The 21,242-nt window shown below is 40.9% G+C and overlaps 1 protein-coding gene across 24 annotated transcripts in view; it reads right to left on the reverse strand.

Moving 5' to 3' along the window:
• Positions 1 to 21,242, reverse strand: part of Rnf38 (ring finger protein 38) — a 108,632-nt gene that overhangs the window by 25,567 nt on the left and 61,823 nt on the right. For 2 of the 24 annotated variants that reach the window (XM_039109235.2, NM_134467.2), the window contains exons 3-5: positions 7,990 to 8,139; positions 2,120 to 2,313; positions 61 to 274 (exon numbers count right to left, since the gene is read on the reverse strand). In XM_039109235.2, coding sequence (XP_038965163.1) covers positions 61 to 274; positions 2,120 to 2,313; positions 7,990 to 8,139 — 558 coding nt within the window. Of the gene's footprint in view, positions 1 to 60; positions 275 to 2,119; positions 2,314 to 4,022; positions 4,045 to 7,989; positions 8,140 to 16,407; positions 17,110 to 17,225; positions 17,442 to 18,106; positions 18,153 to 21,242 lie in introns of those variants that run through there. The other 22 variants (XM_006238020.5, XM_063287136.1, XM_063287129.1 and 19 more) reach the window with 21 other exon arrangements.

The following is a 21,242-nucleotide window of genomic DNA, read 5'->3' on the forward strand; positions in this document are numbered from 1 at the left end:
TCCTAACAAACCACCATTAACTTTGGCCATTTGTATCTCCAGGATACTCTGCTACTGTACCTGGTCATGTATGTCAACCATGACTGCATTCTGCTGGGGTGGATGAGCAGCTGGATGTAACAGACGGGGAGATACATTCGGAGGGTGGAAGGCTCGAGGTTCCTCTATTGCTTGCTGTTGTGCATAAGGGAGATGGTGATAGTTTTCATCTTGACTAATGGAATTATGTCGAGACAGACGTTCCCTTCTTCCTCGCTGACGCCTAACAGGAGGACTGTAATAGGGTAAATGACAGAAAAGGTCATTACTATAATGCTTACTGGTATGATCCATCAGGATTCCAATTATCTATTACATGTGTATGCATGTTATCTTTTGATTATATATTTGTCTCCTCTGTTCTGAATGTACAACAGTTCACCATACAATAGGAAAAGACTATAAACAGGTATTTAAGCTGTAACTTAAAGAAAAATCCACATACTAGTAGTCACATATAACTCAAACATTTCCATGTAGTATATAGTACTGGGCATTTAAAAAAGTTAAGTATCTAAACAAAGTTTAACTCTGACAGATTTATTTTGGCTAATTTGAGATATCAATGGTGATTTTTAAAATCATATCCAATCTTCTCAGAATGCTGTAACAAAACATTATAACCTGGATGTCTTAAATAGGATCTTGTTCTCTTCAAGTTCTAGGGCTCCCAGTCTCTGATTGAGGTGTAACTGACCTAAGAATTCTGATGAGAGCTCTATTCCTGGCTTTCAGACACTCTGCCTTACCCTCGTGTCTGTATATGGCAGAGTGAGCTCTCTGATGTCCCCAATCATAGAAACACAACCCATTAGACAAGGACTCCTTCCATATACCCTTACTCAACCTCAGTGACTTCCTTAGAAGTCCCATATCCAATGATAATCATAATGGAGGTTAAAGCTTCACCGCACGAGTTCTTGTATAGAGGCACAAAATCATTTAGTCCATAAATTTCCTCTGATTACTATTATTGTGTATATGGAAACAGGTACCTCAACTCAAACTGATTTTCTTGGAATAAGAAAGTGATCTCTGGCAACTAAAGGACAAGGAACTGAGGAAGAAATTAAGTCTTCTGAGAAGGAAAGGCAAGGTCCACACTCCATTGAAAAGATGAACTAAATTTACTCCAGTTTTGTTAAAGACAGCTCTTAAGGGATGCAGACACTGGTAGGGCAGATGTAGGCCATCTCTAAGCTCTAATATGTTCTAACAGTGATAAGGTTTAGAACACATTTTTCAATTACCAGGACTGTACACTAGCCCAGAAGAAGGGGTGTGTGTTGAGGGGTACTAAACATAGGGCTGTTATAAAAATTTAAAATGTGATTTTTTTTCTTTACCTCAGCTAGTTCCCAAATAAGACAAAGACTATAAGATTTATTTAATCAAGCTTTACAGCATAATATGGGAACAGTTATTAATCTATTCTAATCCTCTAGCCAATCTGGCTACCATACTGGTCCAGATGCATTTTAATGGTGTCTCCCCAACCCTCCCCCCACATCAGAAGTCCAGCTCTATTCTCTCCCCTGCTCAGACATTGGCTGATCAGCTTTTATTGACAAATCAGAGAATAAATGGGGAGCAGTATTTATACAACAGTGAGCCAGGAGAGTCTTAGAATAAGCATTACAACACCATGTCTAGATTGCAGCCAAACATGGTTGCAGAGAAATCAGCATTTGAACAATGCAAGGGTAATCTTTACATAGCGTATAATAACATTATGCCCACACAGGACTTTATGGACAGTAGGCAAATAATCTACCTTTAAGTTATAGTCTAGCTTCACAATCCGTTCTAAATCAAGGCAGTGGAATTTATATATAATGGCCAAGATCCACGTTAGGTAGATCCCTTTAGTCTCTTTCCTTTTCTTCAGTTATTAATGAGGAGCTTAATGAATTCTTTACAACCTAAGATAGAAACCTAAACAACTTTCAACTTTTATGCATGAATATACATATGTGCAGGTACAGACATTTATATCTAAAGAAATATGCTCTCTGACACTAAAAACTAGTCACAAACCCACCAGTGGAAGTAAAGAAAAGAACAAACAGTGATCACTAACCTTCTCCTGTTGCGTGCAGGTGTGTTACATCGTTCCCCTGAGAAGTGATGCTGATTTGGTCGAACTGAAGGGGGCTGCCTATTTGATGTCATCTCCCATGGTCGCATTGGTGGTGAGGGAGCTGGTGATGCTGATGTATAATCAAAGACTGAATGAGAGAGGCGCTGTCTCTTAGGACTTGGACTATCTTCACTCTGCCAACACAACCAAAAGGATCGACTGAATAAGCCATATGGAATTTACATTACTTCATATGCAATAGGTAAAACCTGCATTTCTCACAAAAACCATAAAGGATAGGCACTGCACTAACAATCCATATTTAAACTTCTAAGTTAGGAAATGTAGGGGCAGAGGTAGAGAAAGGGGGGTTGCAAAGTAAATATCCATGTAAAAATTGAACTTTGAAAATCACCACACTGGATAACAACAAGTGAGAGACAGCTAAGAAGCCTGACCTTCTGGAAATGCTAGCCCACTGAGGAATGCCACTGTGCTATCAGCCATCCGCTCATCCTTTAGACAGTGATGGCAAGTTTGGTTAGGAAGAGACCCCCCCGCCCCCTTTTCCTGAGCAGGCCTGATCTCGGGTGCTAAGCACACACCTCTACCATTCTTGTTATCTAGGAAGTTATTTCTTCAGTGATGGTTACATGGATAAACTTTACATAAAAGAGAGCCAACTGACTAAGATCAACAATTCTTTTTAGAATGTCATAGTACTTTGCGAGTATCATCCAATATTCAAAGGTCATAGTATAAGCTTTGGAGCTATAAAATTTATATGACCATGTAATTGCTATTAACTCCAGGATTCCCCAACCAATTCAATTTCCCAATTGCATCTCACCAACTGCCAAAATTCCAAATTAGCTGAAAGTATGGCAGGCTACAACTACATTTTGTTAGAAAGACTGTTCCATTTCTGCGCTACCTAATCTATACCCCCAAGTTTTAATTATTAGTCATTGAAATACTTTTGATATTTGTGAACATATACTATAAGTTTATATTTATTTTTATTTTATGCATGCAGGTGTTATGCGTGCATGTCTGTGCACCATGTGTATCCAACACCTGTGAAGACCAGGAGGATATCGGAGCCTCTGGAATTAGAGTTACAAATGGTTTTCAGCCATATGGGAGAGGTGGGGGGCTAGAAACTGGACCCCAGTCCAATGCAAGTCCAACAAGTGCTTTGACCAGGTAAGCCACCTGTCTAGCCAACAGAGACAAGCAAAGAAAACAACTGATTTTAGGAACAAAGCAAACTGATCAATGGAGCCGGGCCTAGAGTGTGACCCCAGAACTTGGGAGAAGGTACCCAGAGGACTGGTAGTCTAAGGCCATCCTTGGTTACACAGAGAGAGTTCAAGGCTGGGTTAGGCTGTATGAGACCCTCTCTTAAATAAAAAAAAATAAATAAAATAAAAAAAATAGCTCAATGGGTACATTTGATCTTTCAAAACTGTTTAGCAAATGTATCACTAAAATATCACCTAACCTATATACTCTTAATGGTATTATTTAAATATACTTGTTTAATTATTTTAATAGAAAGCCAGGTTTTATAATGAGACTCCCCAAACTTTAAGAGCACACAGGCATACACGCACACATTTCTATGTATGTCACATATGTACAGGAAGGTAGAAGATTACTGCCTAGTAGCGCAGACAGACCTCTAACTTGTCCATAGCTAAGAAAGACTGAACTTCTACGGACGCCACCCTCCTTGTCCTGAGCGCTGGGGTTACAGGCAGCTTATGTCATATTCCACTTTATATTTTCTTGTTTTTGAAGGCAGTGTGTCAAAGTAGCCCACACTGGCTTTGAACTCACAGATCTATCCACTTCTACCTCCTAAATAAATGCTGGAACTAAGAAGGTGTGCGCCACCTACCCAGTAAGAATTGCTACTTGTGATCTGAGATTCCCAGTGACACTCGGTGCTGCTAGATAGAATCAAACTCCAAAAACCACTGAATTACCAGATGGGGCTGTCTTTTTGAAAAAAAGAAAAAGTTTTGAATTCTCGAGTTGTCAACAGTTTACATGTGTAAAACGTTAAGTCATACAACTACTATCTACTGTACTGAGCACTGGTATAGACTGGGAACCAAGGGAGGGAAGGGAGCAGCAGGGTATGGAGGTCTCAAGATGAGTATCAAACAGAAGCAGAAGCAGGTTCCAGCTTCTATCTGACGACTTTAACTATCATTCTACTTTTTGAGAATTTCATTCCCAAAGAAGGGAGGCAGGCTTATGTTAAAAGAGGTGTAAAGGTTCATCTTGACTAACATGATGGGATAGAGAATCAAGCTCATGAGCATGTCTGAGAAGTTTCTAGATTAAGAGTTAACTGAGGCAAGAAGATCAATTCTAAATACAATGGCTGGGGTTTTGGACTGAGCCGAGGAAGGAAGTCGAGCAACTCTGCTTCTTGGAAGTGGGTCGGGGGAGGTGGCACAATGAGACCCCACTGCCTCCCATTCTCACTGCCACAAGGAACCATACTTAAAATGTGAAGTCTACAGACCTGAGCTCTATCCACAAAAAGCACATAAAAAGCAAAGCTAACCCCAGCATTTGGGACAGACAGAGACAGCAGAGTCCTTGGTCAGGCAGTGTAACCTACTATGATGAGATCCAGGCCACTGAGACCCTACCTCAAAAGACAACCTTGTACAAGAAGGCTGACCTCTGCACCAACATGAGGAAAACAAGACAAAGCACAGAAATGTTAACAAAGACTGACGCGATTGGTCACCAAAAGTCACAAATGGCAAAAGCTTTTTGTCCACTAACACTGGTGATAGGCTAGGGCAGTGGTTCTCAACCTGTGGGAGTTGATCTACCCTTTCACAGGGACTGGCTATCAGATAGTCACATTATGATTCATAACAGCAAAACTAGTTAGGAAGTAACAATGAAAACAATTTTATGGTTGGGGGTCACCACGACATGAGGGACTGCATTAAAGGGTTGCAGCACTAGGGGAGGTTAAGAGCCACTGGGCTAGGAGCAGGGTTTGAGCCCAGAATCACTTCAGGCAGGGAGGCATGGCAGTGCTAGGGAGGCGGATGGATCTATGGGGGCCCCTGACAACCTAGCCACCTTGTCTCTAGGCTAGTGAAAACTATCAGACACAACAGTAAGGCTCAAGAACAATACCTTCTCTGCTACGACTGTCCTAATAATGAGCCATATGTCTAACTCCATGTTTATAATAAAAATGATTATTTTATGCCCAAAGAAAGCTAACTACAGAAGAGTTGAGTTCTTGGAAAATGGAAGCCTCACCTAGGAAACAGAGAGGGTGTTTTGAGAGAGAGAGAGAGAGAGAGAGAGAGAGAGAGAGAGAGAGAGAGAGACAGACAGACACACAGAGAGAGGGAGAGAGAGAGAGGGAGGGACAGAGGGAGGGAGGGAGGGAGGGAGAGAGAGAGAGAGAGAGAGAGAGAGAGAGAGAGAAAATGGGAATACAAAAAGGTTGAGCCTGGCAGCAGAGACCTGTTAATACTAGCTGAACAAAGCAAGTCCCTGACTCAAAGTTAAAAAAAAAAATCAGTAAGCATATAAGCAAAATAAATAAATAAATGGCCGGAGAGATGGCTTGGTATTGTTCTTGGAGCCCATATTCATATAGTGGCTCATGTTATAGCTCCAGGTGTGTGCCCATGCGCGCGCGCGCACACACACACACACACACACGCACACACACACACACACAAATCATTTATCTGAGAATCAATCCCCTTCTCATGGGGTAACAAGGTTCTATTACTTATGGCATGTCTGTGTGAGTGTATGTAGGTACCCTAGGAAGCCAGAGGAAGATTTCAGATCCCTTCAGCTAGGATCACAAGCATGTGTGAGCTGTTGTAATGGAAACTGGGATCCAAACTCCAGTCTTCATGGTTAAGAACAGAAAGTACTTTTTACCACTGAGCAATACTGAGTAGTGTCTACAGCATGTCAGGTTTTTAAGGGGAAAGGCACAGCTGAAACAAGGGACACATTTTGACATGAGATTTAGCCAGTGTGTCAGTATTTCTCAGGACTTCTGAAGACCCACCTACTTTCTTATCCAGGGCAGAAATTGAATAGAGAGAAATCTCTGGCTCTCCACTAGAGAATACGGTGGAAAGCCTTGTGCTAAAGGTAGAGGAAAGATTAAATTAGTACTATAAACAAAATTAAAATACTTCTTACTTCTCAATGAACCTGAGGGATTAGAGTAACCCGTATGACTAGTTAGAGGGTGTAACATTACTAGTTAGAGGGTGTAGCATACGGCTAACATGGGCAAAGGTCTCTGTGCAACTGTCAACAGCTTTGGAGAAAAAAAAAGCAAAACAGGAAAAACACCAAGCATAGTTAGCTCTAACTTTTAACTTTAATCTATTGCATTTGTAATTACTAAGTTTAAAGTTAATATTCATTCCTGAAACCTTCAACAGAATATGGAGAACACAGAAAATGAGAAGTATTTATTAATATCTGTAGTTAAGTGTATTGCTTAGCAATTTTAAGAATTCTTTTATTTTTGGATACAGGATAGCCCTGGCTGGCCTGAAACTAACTATGTAGACTAGGCTGGCCTTAAACTCAATAAATCTACTTGTCTCTGCCTCCCAAACTGGGATTAAAGGTGCATGACATCCAGCCTTAAAGTTCCTCTCTGCCCTTCCTTTCTTTCCTTCCAGTTTTGTTTGGTTTTTGAGGTAAGGTGTGTCTCTGTCTCTATCTATCTCTCTGTCTCTGTCTCTCTCTGTCTCTCTGATTCTCTCTCTCCCCCCCACCCCCCAGACTGGGCAGTCCCAGAACAATATGTCGACCAGTTTGATCTTGAACTTGCAGAAATCTGCCTCCTTCAGCCTCAAGAGTGCTGGAATTAAAGGCACTTGCCACCAACTCTGGCTTTAAATTTCTTAAGTGTCAAGTCACCTAATTATATTGAGCTTCTATATGCAGACAATTCTGTAATCAAATATCAATATGCCACACAATTCAGACAGCTATGCTTCCTAAAACTACTACATGCTAAATTCTTACAAATATTTACAGAAATGTGAGTATCTATCGGTAGAGTGATACAGTAAACACAACACAGCTAAAATCAGATGAGGCCCTCGCTCCACAATTGAATGCAAGTGTGCACCTTGAACATTTTAAAGCCTCTTTCCTTACTTAGAACAAGATGTCTAGTTTATTCTGAGATTTAAAAACAGTAAGACATAATATACACGTAACAGAAAATCCAGCACAAATCGTAAAAGGAGTACCAGACTAAAGAGCCCTGAATCACCTATAGGTACCCACAGCACATGCCAAACTTAATGTATCCTAAGTATTTCTCTTTAATCAAAGTTCAGTAGCCAAAATGAGCAAACCCAAGGGATCTCATTAATAACCCACGGTGAATTTAATATATCTGTACTCATTTTCATCTTATTAAATTTCTTTAAATCAAACTTGTATGTATCGGTACTAAGAGGTACGGAAAGCAAACACATTATGTTCTGGGCCCTAAGCAAGTAGCGATGGCTTAAAATAAATGCTTTCCTACACCGCTCAGGTGTCTTAGTATTTTCTATTTTCCTACAGAAACTGAATGGTTAGAACAAATGATTATGACAAGAAAGATTTTTAAAAACAGAGTATTGAGTGGTAAAATAGTCAACAGTAGTACAAGAGAAGAGACTCTTCAGAAAAGCTCAGTTACCTTCCAGAAGTCTCTGAGAAGCATTTATCCCAGACGACAGAAAAGTGAGAGGACACTCACAAGCCTGTTTAAACCTTCCTAGAAACAAGCTAGACTCTGTGGCTGTCAGCCCTGTGTAGGGAAAGGGTAAACATATAAGAACCTGGAAGAAAGCTTTGAAGTGAGCATCCTCTTGAATGGTAGTGTCCTGATCACTTGGGAGGAGAGGGAACAGGCTCGGAAGTCTCACCCTTTCACAAATCACCTTGTTAGGATGGCCAGGTAGAGGTGCTGAATTTGCCCCGGGAGATATCTGGGAAAAAGAGGGAGAAGAAAAGGATAGTTCATGGCTAGCCATACAGATATGGAGAGTCAAGCCTATGAAGGACAGTTTGGGTTTTTCTAGTGCCTGATGATTCTGTCAGCAGAGGGAGTGGGGAGTAACTTTAAACATCAAAATATACAGGAGGCCTCTAGCAGTAGAGCTTCTCACACAAAAAGGTTTGAAATAAAAAACATCACAGCTTGGGAATTTAAGTTCTTGTTTCCCAAATACCTAGTATTAACCTCTTTTGTTGATGACCCCTAAAGGTCAGACCTCAGGTTAAGACCCGAGGTTAAAATCACTATACTTGTGGTGAATGTCTGCCTACACTGGATTTTTTCCTCAATGCACTTTTACAACTTTTAGCGAGCATGGTGAAAAAAGACTTGACAATACTTATGTTAAAAGTTCTATACTATCAGCCGAAGGACAACATATACAAATGTTCTGTTTGTCTGGGAATGGCCTCTCCACTCTATTTAGTAAACTTTAGCTACATTCATTCAGTACCAAGGAGACTGAAGCAAGAACATCCCAAGTTTAAACAAACCTGGGCTAGAAATCATGATTCTTTCTAAGATTTATCTTAGAAAGCAATCGAAAACCCTCAAACAGTAACAAAAGGCCAAATAACTGAAACAACACAAAACTAGAGGCTCTGCTAAGGAAATGAAGATAATTCTCATAAGCCTGAAAGTAAACTACTGTAGCTTAAAACTCTAGACTGTGGGGGCTGGGGATTTAGCTCAGTGGTAGAGCGCTTACCTAGGAAGCACAAGGCCCTGGGTTCGGTCCCCAGGTCCGAAAAAAAGAACCAAAAAACTCTAGACTGTGGGTTAAATCTCCTTAAATTTGTGTGACTCTGTAGCAATTTAAAACCATGAACAACACTCTTCACTATGCTGTGACAGTGAAGTTTTCCTTGGGGACTCCATAAAGATTTGCTGTGCTCACACATACAAAAAAACAAAACAAAATAAAATAAAATGTGCTTAACACTATGCCTTGACAGTGTTTGCCGCCGCATTCCTTCCCTCAGTCTTAGATTTAAGAGTCTCCTTAGTTACAAGCTCTAAACTAGAAAAAGGCATGGTTTCCTACCTTCAACAAGAATATGCTATCAAAGAAGGAGGGAGAGGGGAAAAGGGAAGAACAATAACCAAGTAAATCACTGCTTAGCAAGGTTTTGATGAAGTCGACATTGAGTGCTATGCTCTGATAACTGGCAGTATAGTAAGGAACAGACAACTTTCAGGATGGCAGATAGGAAAGAAGATGCTAGAGAGGAAATTAAAAGACATCATAAAATTGAATGCTGTAATACAGCTATGCTTTGATCATCTCTGGCCCATCATAACTTTGCTGTCAGTGTGGGATAAATCTCATAAACGTGGTAAGAACAAAAACACTGCCAAAGTTCTACTGCCATCCCTCAGAAGTGAGTAAAGAGGAACACTGGTTAGTCTACTACACAGTGTATTCTGGATATAAACTATAGTTTATCTCTGTATTACAAGCATAATGTGCTAATGTTCTTTACATTTATGAGTATGCACAGCTGAAGGGATATTTACTGCTTTCCAAAAGCTAAGAGTTACATACATATATGTTAAAGAACTAAGCTATAAAGATTGAAAAATAAAAATCTCAATGAACTTATTTTAACTAAAAAGCAAAGGCCAACACAATGGCTTAGGTAAAAGGTCTTGCCATCAAGTTTGATGACCTGGATTAGATCCCTGGAACCCACATAGTGGATAGAGAAAGAGAACTTACTCCCAAAAGTTTCTGACCTCCACGTGTCATGGATTAAATGTGTGCCACCCTAATTAAATAAACGCGAAAAAGGGCAGGACAAAACGATACAAGCAACCAAAGATAGTATGATATTTAAGTACCATCACGCAGAAAAATACTGGGACATAATTGAATTGATAATAAAATAAAAGGAAGATTTGATTCCCAGCGTATCAAAAGTAAAAAAGTTCACTCAGCCTTGCAAGCAGTTTGAGCCTCTAATCATAAAATTCCAGAAGCTAAGATAGGACTGTTATAAATTCTAGGCCAGCCTTACATAGTAAGTCCTTTCTCAAAATAATAAAACAAATCAAAAATAGATTAGAGATATATTTGCCATTCTTGATCTTCATTCAGCAAGGAATGTCACAGATTCTCCCCCAAAAGAGCTATTTCTTCTTCTAGTTAGTACTCTACTGGCAATCTTAGGGCTTTTTTAATGTTCACAGTAAATAAAATCTGTAGTGCTTTTTACCCTTTTAAAAGTAAATGGATGTTTTGTCTTTATCTGTTCACCACATGTGTGCCAGGTGCCCTTGGAGGCCAGAAGAGGGCACTGTATACCCTGAACTGGAATTATATACAGTTGTGAGATGCCTGTGGGTGCTGGGAACCAAACTCCAAGTCCTCTGAAAGAGCAGTCAGTGTTCTAACTGCTGAGCTCTGTCTCTGGCCCTGTACTGTGTTTTAAGCAGGCCATTTACCGTAAACAATCATGGTCAGTTTTACAAATCAAAAGCACAAGCACCTGGCTAGCAAACCAGAAATCAGTTGCCTTATTCTTCACTCTTAGATCCTTTCAAAAATTAAGAGTTCCATCATTATGAGTAAAAACAAACAACAAACAAACAAACAAACAACAAAAAACCCTGGCACCCTTGGCTCTTGTCATACTAAGAGCTTTCAAGTATCTTTTCTATCCACAATAGTTTTCTTCTGTCAGAAACTCCATTTATCTCTAAAGGCAAATAATATGGTGGAAGAAATTATATTCAAGTCCTATAGTATCCATAATAAACCAGTGCTGGGCTTGATCAGAACCAGAACTGATCCTTACGGTAAATTCATAGTTTTACTTGTATGGAGTATATGATAAGCGGACTTCCTATTTAAGATGTCACCATAAATTCTCATCACTTATGTATAATCCTCCCCCATTATACTTCCAGCAGATTCCATTGATTTGAGGTGGGGGTGTGACAAAGTAGGAGTGCATCTCAGGGTAATCAAGATTCCAACAGTTGATTTTAAGTTAATCAGGAAAGAGAGATCATCCTAAGAGGGCTCGACTTAATCTGAGGAAGTTCCTAAAAAACAGGACGGAGCCATTCTTGAAAAGATCTCTATGAGCCTTTCAAACTAAGGGAGCATAGAGCAGGGAACTGGGGATAGCAGCCCTAGGCACTGGGGCAGTTACCATAATCTATCAACCACTAATTTCAAAAGAGAACAACCAAGTAAAGAGTTTGAGCTCCAGCCAGGTTAAGACAGATACTGAGCAGAAGACCCACTCACTTAGACCAGGACTTCTCATACAAGGCTTCTCGTTGGTTGGTTTTCTTGAGAAGTGTCTCACTATGTAACTCAAACTGGCCTTGAACAAGAGATCTGTTTGTCTCTGCCTCCCAAAAGCTGGGATTAAAGCCCTGCACTACAAGTAAATTTTAAGAACAGGTTTTTGTTAAATTCCAAGTAATCAGATAAATACAAGAGAAAGCTAACTTAACATACTATACATCTGAATTTACTAAAATGAAATGTTCAGAACTCAAACTTCCTTTACAGAAGCATAAACTAAGACATTTTGTAGGGCTAGGATATTATTCAACGGTAGGGCACTTACCTAGCATGCACAAACCTTGTGTTTCATTTCTCAGAACCCCCTCCCATGCCATTTTTTTAATTGAAACAAAATCTCAACCTGTTCATGGCTAACTTCATGCCAGGAGATGAACTGGGCCCTGTGTTGATTAGTTTTGTCAACCTGACACAAGCTACAGTCTCATCTAGAGAAGGAACTTCAAGAGAGAAAATGTATCCTCAAACTGGCTTATAGGCAGGGCTTTTAATCCCAGTAGGGAGATCTCCTAGTGTTCAAGACTAGCATGCTCTACATTGTGAGTTCTGGGCTAGTCAGAGCTACACAGTGAGACCCTATCTCAAATAAATAAGACAAGCATATATATATCTTTAAAAGGCCTATAAAGCATTTTCTTGATTAATGTCTGACATGGAGGGCCAGGCCCATTATGAACAAGCAGTACCATCCCTGGACAAGTGGACCTGGATTGTGTTAGAAAGCACATTGAGCAAAACAGTATAAACAGCATTTTCCCATGACCTCTACTTCTGTTCCTGCCCTAGCTTCCCTTCATGATGGATTATAAGCTATATATAAGTGAAATAAACTTTTTCCCAAGGTTGTTTTTGGTTACTGTTTATCAAACCAACAGGAAGCAAACCAAGACAGGCTCTCAGATCTTTACACACTGTACAGGTTAACTGAACTGACTAAAAAGTAATGCACCTCAGAAAAACCAAACAGGACCTTAACTCTTAGACTCTACTAATTCCCTAATCCATTTTGTAGTTTTAAACAGCTTCAAAAGTAACACTGTTCTTTACCATTTAGTTTGACCACCATTAGTCTGTAAATCAATTTAAGCATACTTCCACTTACTTAAAAATAAACTTGTTACCTTATAAAAACTGTTAGACATAATTTCACTGTTTCTTCCTTGATTAGAACTAAGGTTTTACCACACTTCTAAACTGATACAATTGTTAGTCTCTAACCTACAAATGTTGAGCATTAGGGATATTTGGTTAAGCTTAGGCTTCTACATGACACAGAATCACACTGGAAAGGAGAGTAAAAATCTGTAATCTCAGAACTTGCTTTTTAAAGTCTGTTTACATGTAACTATATGAAATTCACCCAGTGTGGCTGGAAAGGAAGACTAATGTTTACACAGACCTTTTAAGCATCAGTGCATTAGTACATTATACTTTGATTCATTTGGCCCTTCTCTGGGCGGCTAATACATCAATAACAATTTAATCCTTGTCTTAGAGATTAGCACAATTGCACTATTGTGCCAATAGGATTTAAGGAAATACTGTTCCTTCTAAAATTGTTTCTAATGTTAGCTTTCAACTATATTCAGTTAGGTTTTTTTTTCCATAAAAATGAATGAAGCAGAGAGATTTAACAGTCTTCTGTACTAGCTTTTTTGTCTGATTTTAAGACATAGAATGGCCTTAAACTCACAAGCATCCTGCTTCAGATTCCTTGGTATTAGGATTAAGGATGTGCACCACAACTTCCAGGACAGTACCAAATAATGTACATTTTACAAATTATGTTACTTGAAACCGACTTCAATCCCTAGGATCCACAAATACACCTGGTACAGGTGAGGAACGCACATAAAGTAAATTAAAATTTTAAATTTATAATTTTTATCAGTACTTTCTTTCCTCAATTACTTTTTATTTTTTGGTGGACTTTTTTTTTTCTGAAATCCTTTCAACAAATCTATTATAAATTGTTGATGTAGTTAAATTAGGTTTGTGACATTTCTATACATTTATAAATTATGCCTGCCTTCCTGTCTTTCATGCCCCCACTCTTTCTGTTCCTTAATTGTCTTTCTTCAGAGAAAGCATGCCACATTTGTCTGACTTAATTTGGTTATCACAATGGTCCCCTCAGTTCCACCAACTTTCCTGGAAATAAACAAATATAATAAATTGTGGAACAAAAAGCAAAATCACAAAAATACTGAATCTAAAGTATGTGCTCTGAAGCAAAAGAGGTCAAAATCCTGTAATTCTGTAAATGTTCTGTCACAGTTGTAGAACAGTAGCACAAAATTGTAATTCTAGAATTCTGGAGAGCCAGAAGTTCACAGTTAACCTCAGCTACACAGGAAATGAGGCCAATCTGGTCTGTAAGAGCTCGTCTCAACACAAAAGTTTAGAACAAATATGGTTAAACATGCTACATCATAAATCTGAGATAACTTTTAGTTCAGAAACCATAATCTGTGTTTAGCGCTGTTACTATTACCGAGCAGTGTATGCCACAGGGTATACTCTACTCATTGAGAGAACCATTTCCCAAACTAATCCAATGATACAACTGTCAGCTTTTCCAGATTAAGTCACAAGTTCATTATGAATCTGATTACAATTAAACAGGCTAATAAAAACTTAGGGTGCTGGAGAGATGGCGCAGAACAATTTGCTTGGCTCACAAACCTGAGAACTTGAGTTACAAGCCCCAGAGCCCACAAAAGTCAGAAAGAACAGTCAGTATGCAACTGTAATCCCACGCTCCTGTGGTGAACGAGCAACAGACAGACACATGACACTGACCAGTCAGTTAGCCTAGTGTATGCAGCAGTGTGCAAGACCCTATCTCAAGACGGTAGCTAAGAACAAACACCTAAGGTTAGCCGCTAACCTCTCAGAACTTGTTTATGTGTATGCCAGTTTTGAAAAGCCACTAGGCACTAATTGAGGTAAAAATTGGGGTAGTTCAGAAGAGGTGATCACTATTGTTTAACACTGGGACTCGTGTGTTAAGTAAAATTTATTTCCATTTTTGAGTTAAGACAAACCGGGTAGTTATGTTTTTTGGGAAGCATTCGAAACCAAGGTTGGTAAAAACAACTAAAGACTACTACTTGCCCCTCTCCTTTCCCCAGTCCAGAGTTCCACAACACAAAGGCAGGGAAGAGAGAGGTGAGACACACACAACTAGGTAGTATGGACAGACAAACCGGGAAGAAGCGAGGCTGTGTACATCAGCCCTGTACTTCATTTGTTTACATTTACTACAAAGAATTCATTTAGTTCCTTTAGTCAATGTCATAATATGTATTTAATGTCTACTAATAGATGGAATAGAACCAGAACTCTATGTGCAAGTGAACACTGCAATGCTTGTGTTCCCTGGAAAGAACCTGAAAACAATCTATGACTGGAGCAAAGCCATATTCCTATATGCACCTAACTCAAAAACAAGCAGAAAATTTGTAAGCAGCCCCAGAGACACCATGTAACAATCAAGACTAATCAAGAACTACCTTCCCATTAAGAGAGATTACAAAACAGTGCTCCAAACCAACGGCAGCACAAGATACGAAACAGAAGTCCAGACAACAAGCACCTTCAACAGTCTTTCTTTCCACACTGCTCAAGTATCTAACCATTTTGGAGATTTTTATTTTGAAGACTTCTCACCCACATTAACCTAAGTAAAAATATAATCACAGAGCCTGGTAATGTTAACTAAGAGACTTATCCAAGGCTGGGGCAGAGGGACAAGAGATCTGTATTCTCCGTTAGGTCGCTGACAGACTTCCTAAACGCCGGTTTGTTTCCATCTTTGTCAAAGATCAGATTGCTCTAGTAAAGAAAAGTCCTCACACACCCAGATCTATTTACCAACTTAGTTTAGGACGGGGCCTGACAAAATGCTCAGCAGGTGAGGGCAGTGGAGGCGAAGCTGGGGATTTACTTGTCAACCTCCAGAGCCCACGAGGCAGAGGCACCCAACCAACAGGGCAAGCTTTCCACACACACTTACTGTTAAAAAGAAAAAAATCAAGAAATACAAACTGCCTTTTGGGATAAAGTAAGACACCACTAGCGAGCAATCAGAGTACTTAAATACAATTCTTTCATAACTTACAGAGAATGTGAGGCCAAGACCTCTTGGGAGCAGAACCTAACACTATCCTCCAAGTCCTCCAGTTCTGGTAGAATAAGTAGTACTCACTCCTACAGAAAATTACAGAACTGACTTTAAAGTAGAACCTTATAATGAGCGGTTTAGGATGAGCAGGTTTTCTAAGCAAAATACATTATACTAGTATGTTTATAAACTAAAAGGAACTATCTCAAGAGCACAATTCAGTGATACAATTCCCACTCAAAATTGTCATCTTTGAGTGTTCCATATTTCCGCACCAGATCCAACACGTTTGATCTTGTGTCATTTTTCTCACAAGTTGAGTTTCTCCATTAGACTGGTGTGTTCCCCATAATCAACAAACGTTTGCTTTTTCGACTCTGATTCAAATGTGATTGGAATTCTTTAAGTTCTGGTTACAAAGATGTATGCTACTTAAACTTCGATGAGTAAATGTTACTACAATAGTATTGCAAAACTGGCAGTATGTGGCAGACTTAGGAATTCCAAGTATTGTGTATGAGCGCTGAATACATTTCAATGTCCACCTCGTATAAAGAAATCTCAACTCATACGATGCTAGCAACGACTATACTTAAGTATTCAACTCTATAGTAAAAGAATTAGCACGTTAACTTTTACTGAATGGCCTGGAAAACAAATGCGTTGTCTACATTGGGTAATACAGAAAGAAAAAAAACCAACTTAGTTCTCTTTGGCTTTCGGTAACCCGAAAAACTCCCGTTTTAAAAACCAACCTCTCTCATTCTTCAGCCCTGAAAGGAAGAACTTCCATCCACTGAGAACAAAACGGAGCCTGTCCAGAAACCCGCGGAGGTAGGAGGCCGCGAGAGGGGACCCCTCCAACCGGGTTCTGAGTTCTCCCAAGTGACATCATCATTTCACCTGCGTCTCGTCCAGGCAGGGGCGGGCCGGCTCCCCGCTGCCGCGGGAACAAAGAGCGCCAGGCTGCCGGGAAACGTCCGCCGTGCGCTGCCCGCCGGCTCCCAACCTCCCGCGGCCAGTACCGCCCTCGCGCGGGAGCCAACGGCCGTCGCCGCCAGTACCTGCGAGGGGAGGCTCCGCCCTGCGGGGCTGCTCCCACCGCTCCGGGCCGGGCCGCCGCCTCCTATTGTGACTGCTCGCCCTGCCGGCGGCCAGCTCGCCAGGGCCGCCGTCCCCGATCGTCCTTGCCCTCGGAACTCGGGTTCCGACTGAGGCGCTGTCAAGGCGCTTCCTTCCTCTTGGCACCATCACACGGGCCTCTCCAGAAAACCACGGCTCCACGCCCGGCGCTAAAGGAGCTGGCTAGCTTCTCGGAGGCCCCATCTTTTGCGCCTGCCGTCCCAACCGCCCCGGCCTCCGGAGGCCCGCCCGCCAGCCGCACGAGGGGGCCCCGCCCCAGTCCACCCCACTGCACCCCTTCTCAGCGCTCGAAGACTAGCGCGGGCCGCGCCGGCGCAGTAGATTGCGCTGCGCGCGCAGGCGAAACCCAGAGCGCTAGGCTTCCGATAAAACCCGAGAGACTTCCTCATCTGAGTTCCGGACACCCGCCCCTCCCCTTGCCTGAACAAACCTAGCCAGCCAAGCGCAGGATCGCCGGAGAGCTCCGCCTCTTTCCCCCGCGCCGAGCCCCCTTTGTTTCCACCCGCGGGGGCGGGGCCGCGCACGTCCAGGCCGCTCGGGCCAGTTCCGGCAACAGAGCCGGTGCGCAGCGCCCCTGCGCAGCCCCGCCCAGCTCACTCGCTTGGCTAGCGCAGGCAGCAAAGGTGGGGAAGTGGGGAGGTGGGGCAGCGTCTTCCAACGCAGGGAGTGCCTAACGCTGCGGCAGCTTCTGCTCCCGCCAGCAACTCAAAAACTCAGCGGTAAAGCAGTAAACCTCACAATATAGTATGTATGCATTTATATGACCGAAGAAGTAGGAATTTTTACTGACGCACACACTTGGGTCTCAAAACAGGGCAAGCAGGCTTGTATCTAATTTGTCCAACCCCCAGGACGATTGTGACAAATTCTCTGACTTTTCTGAGATAAGTTGAAGTTTAAATAGTAAATAAAGCCTTGGCTCACTACTGAGTTCGAGATCCAATAGAGAATACAAACCCTATACTAGATCAATAAATACAAGGAAAGGAGTTGTTCAATACCATTAGGAATTATGGAAGGATAGGCTTTTTGAGTGGATAGAAATTAGAAGTTTCTTTTAAAGTTTATTAAATGTTAAAGGATCGATGAGCAGAAAACCCAGGCTGAGCAGAGCATGGTAGGCTCAAAGCCTGGGAAGGCTGAGAAAAAGGACTTCTGGGAGCTTGAGGTCCTCCTAGGCTACTGTATTAAAACCCGGTCTAAAAACCTTGGGTCGTAGAAAGAAGGTGGGGGTAGGAGGAGGGTAAGAATAAACAGGAAGGGGGAGGGGTTAAGAGGACAGAAGGTAAAGCAATGGAGCCCAGACTCTACCTTCAGAGGGCTTAACCCTTCCCTCCTTCTCTGGGTCAGTGGCCTCGGGTAAGAAAAGCAACACAAAATGTTTCAGAATCTTTTTGGATCATATACATTCTGTTTATGAAAGACCCATATGGTAATCATGTACATTTGTCAACCAGTATCAGACTGAGCGCCACTGCTCTATTGTGACTAATTTCAAGGTTCACTCTTAAAGGTGCCTAGCAACTGCTGAAGCAAAGTTCTAGCAATTCTCCTACAATTCTAACCCTAAGGGAAGCTGGAAAAAGACAGTAGATCCCTATGCAATGTTCCCTCGCCTCAGTTCTACACTCCCACTATGGAGCTTCCTCTTGTCTTTGCCCCCCACCCCCAACTCACTCTTAGACCAGACTGGCCTTGAACTCAGAGTCGAATTTGCCTCTGCCTCTAGACTGCTGGGATTAAAGGTGTGCAACACTACACCCAGCTTCTAAATGCTTTCTTAACCCCCAAGTCTGATACTGATAAAAACACAGGAAGGGGGCATGCTTTTCATGAGACAGCAGACATGGTGGGGCTGAAATTATGTCTGAGTAGTTATTCAACAGTAGTTCAGCTAAAAAGCTCTGTTTGCTGTCTTTTTCCACAATGGCAAAAAGCCCTGTTGGAGAGCTTAAACAAACAAACAAAAAACAAAAAACAAAAAACCCTTTCTGTAATGGGAATTTTCTCCATCTGCACGGCCCAGAAGGTATCCTTGTGGTACTGCACTTGAAATGTATGTAATCAGAACATACAGTGAACTAACAATTTAAAGCTGCATATCCAGCATAAGGAAGAGTTGTTGCTGTGGCAAGAGCTTTAAGGCTGCCCTTTAAAAGTGGTTGTCTTATCAAGTGAAGATTGTGACTGTCTTCCTGACAACTCTAAGATGTCAAGAAGACGCGGTTCCTTCATCAGGTCACTGCCTATGAATGGGGACTACTGCAGTGGACTCCAAATGTATCTGGTGGCTATTACTGCACTCTTGGCCCAGGGCCCACTCTTCTAACAGGAAGAAGTAAGAGCAGCCATCCAAACCTCCTCCCCAACAATACACACACATGCCTATCTATCTTTTCCTTTATGGAGATGATTAAGGAATTTTTTCTAAGAGCTATGAACTTCCTTTTTCATTTAGGCATACACTAATGTTTAGATATACACATAATGTAGTAACCCATGCCTCTGACCTCAAATTTGAGAAGCTAGGGGCAGGCAGATTAAAAACTGTGGTCCAGCCTGGGCTATGTACAAGACAGTCTCAAAAAGAACAACGTTCTTTATCACCCTCATGGATTGTACTTCTGGGTTGAGAAATTGTGTCCACAGTTGTCTTTTGAATTTCAATAAAAAATTTAATAATTCTAAAGAAAAGGGGCAAATGGAATTTTAATTAGGATTTCACTGACTCTGGAGATGAATGAAGAGGCAAGGTTGGTTTGACAATGGCAAGTCTTCCAGCACCTGAGCTGAGCAAGAGGAAGCTGCCTATCTGCTCAGAAGTGATCTCACTCATGCTTCAAAACACTCTGTAATTATCTTGCATTTCAGTTCTTAGCTGACTTTTCTAATTCAGTTATTAATTAGTTAATAGCAACCCTTGAGGCTTTTTAAAATAAACAATGCTGTTTAAATCCTGTATATTCAGCTAAAAATAAAACTTTTTTTCCTTCCAAACATATTCATGCCACCTAACTGCCTTTCTGTACCAGCTGGTAAGCACACCCAGTCAGAGGGAACAGCCATGGAACGACCTTGTTTTTTCCTATCAAATCTCCACTAGACAACTGTGGTCATTTGGGCCTAGCGTTTTCAGGGTATTTTCAGGGTATTTCAGGGAAATAAAGTAGTGTCTTCTATTTCTAATTTGCTGAAAGTGCATTAAAATGGTGGTTTAATTTCACCAAAATATTCATTGCCTATATTTTTTGGTTAATATTAAGTTGCATTAGTTGGATTTTGTCTATTAAACTAAATTTATATTGCTAGTATATCCATTTTGGTCTTCTTATTGTCCCTTTAAAATACTGATGGGTTTGGACTGTTTCTATTCTTTTTTTTCGGAGCTAAGGATCAAACCCAGGGCCTTGCATGCTAGGGAAGTGCTCTACCCATGAGCTAAATCCCCAACCCGGACTGTTTCTATTCCTTAGGACATTTCTTCTTCGTCCTTGTCCACAAATATAATTTTCCATTTTTAATGCCTACATCAGGTTTTATTACAAATATTTTGTTAGCCTTAGAAAATATCAGAGTCAGTCTCTCCCCCACTTTCCTGTGCTCTAGAAATGAAGGAAGAACTGTAGGACCACTGTTATACCTTCTTTAAACATTTGGAAAATTCACTATCAATCTATATGTGGAATTAAAATTTTTTAGATTCTTAGCTCTTTTTTTTTATATATAGAATAGAGTTTGTTTAGGGCATGGAGCAGAAGAGTTGAAGAGTAGTAGAGACAGAGAGAGAGAAAAAAGTAGAGGCCATGAGCACATAGGGAGAGAGAGCTGGGAGGGGAATAGGGAGGGAAGGGACAAAAAGGGAAGAGAGGAAGAGCAAGAATGTTAGCCTTTTTTTCTAACTAAGAAGAAAACTGTAATATTAGGGCAGACTGACATACAGACCCAAAGACATGAAGATCTCACAAGCTGCTTTTAGAAAAACTACATTCCAATCATGTGAATTGGAAAGCATTATAAATATATTTCCAAGTACATACATAACAACTACAAGCTTGGAGAAGTGCTCTTACTTCTATGAATGGTAAATGTAAAATTTGTTTGTTGTTCAGGTCAATTTGCTTTACTTTATGCTAAAGGATATCACAATAATGGTTATCTGAAGACCTGTTCTATAAAAAAAGACTATGGCTACAGAAGTTCTTATCTGTTTAAATACTTCTATAATAAAAATGCAATTTTATGAAATATTTATTTCCTCCATGGAACTGTGAGCTCCTTGAAGACAGTTATTTCTACTCGTCACAGGTGTCTATGCTGGATGGCAAAAAATTCAAAGGTCATTTCCTGTTTTAAGACATTAAACACATGATTTTAAAATGCTTTTGAACCACTTGTCTAACCAGGCATAATGCCACACTTCTTTCTCATGCCAGCACTTGGGAAGCAA

Source organism: Rattus norvegicus, chromosome 5, assembly GCF_036323735.1.
Source record: "Rattus norvegicus strain BN/NHsdMcwi chromosome 5, GRCr8, whole genome shotgun sequence".
Taxonomy (NCBI): Eukaryota; Metazoa; Chordata; class Mammalia; order Rodentia; family Muridae; genus Rattus; species Rattus norvegicus.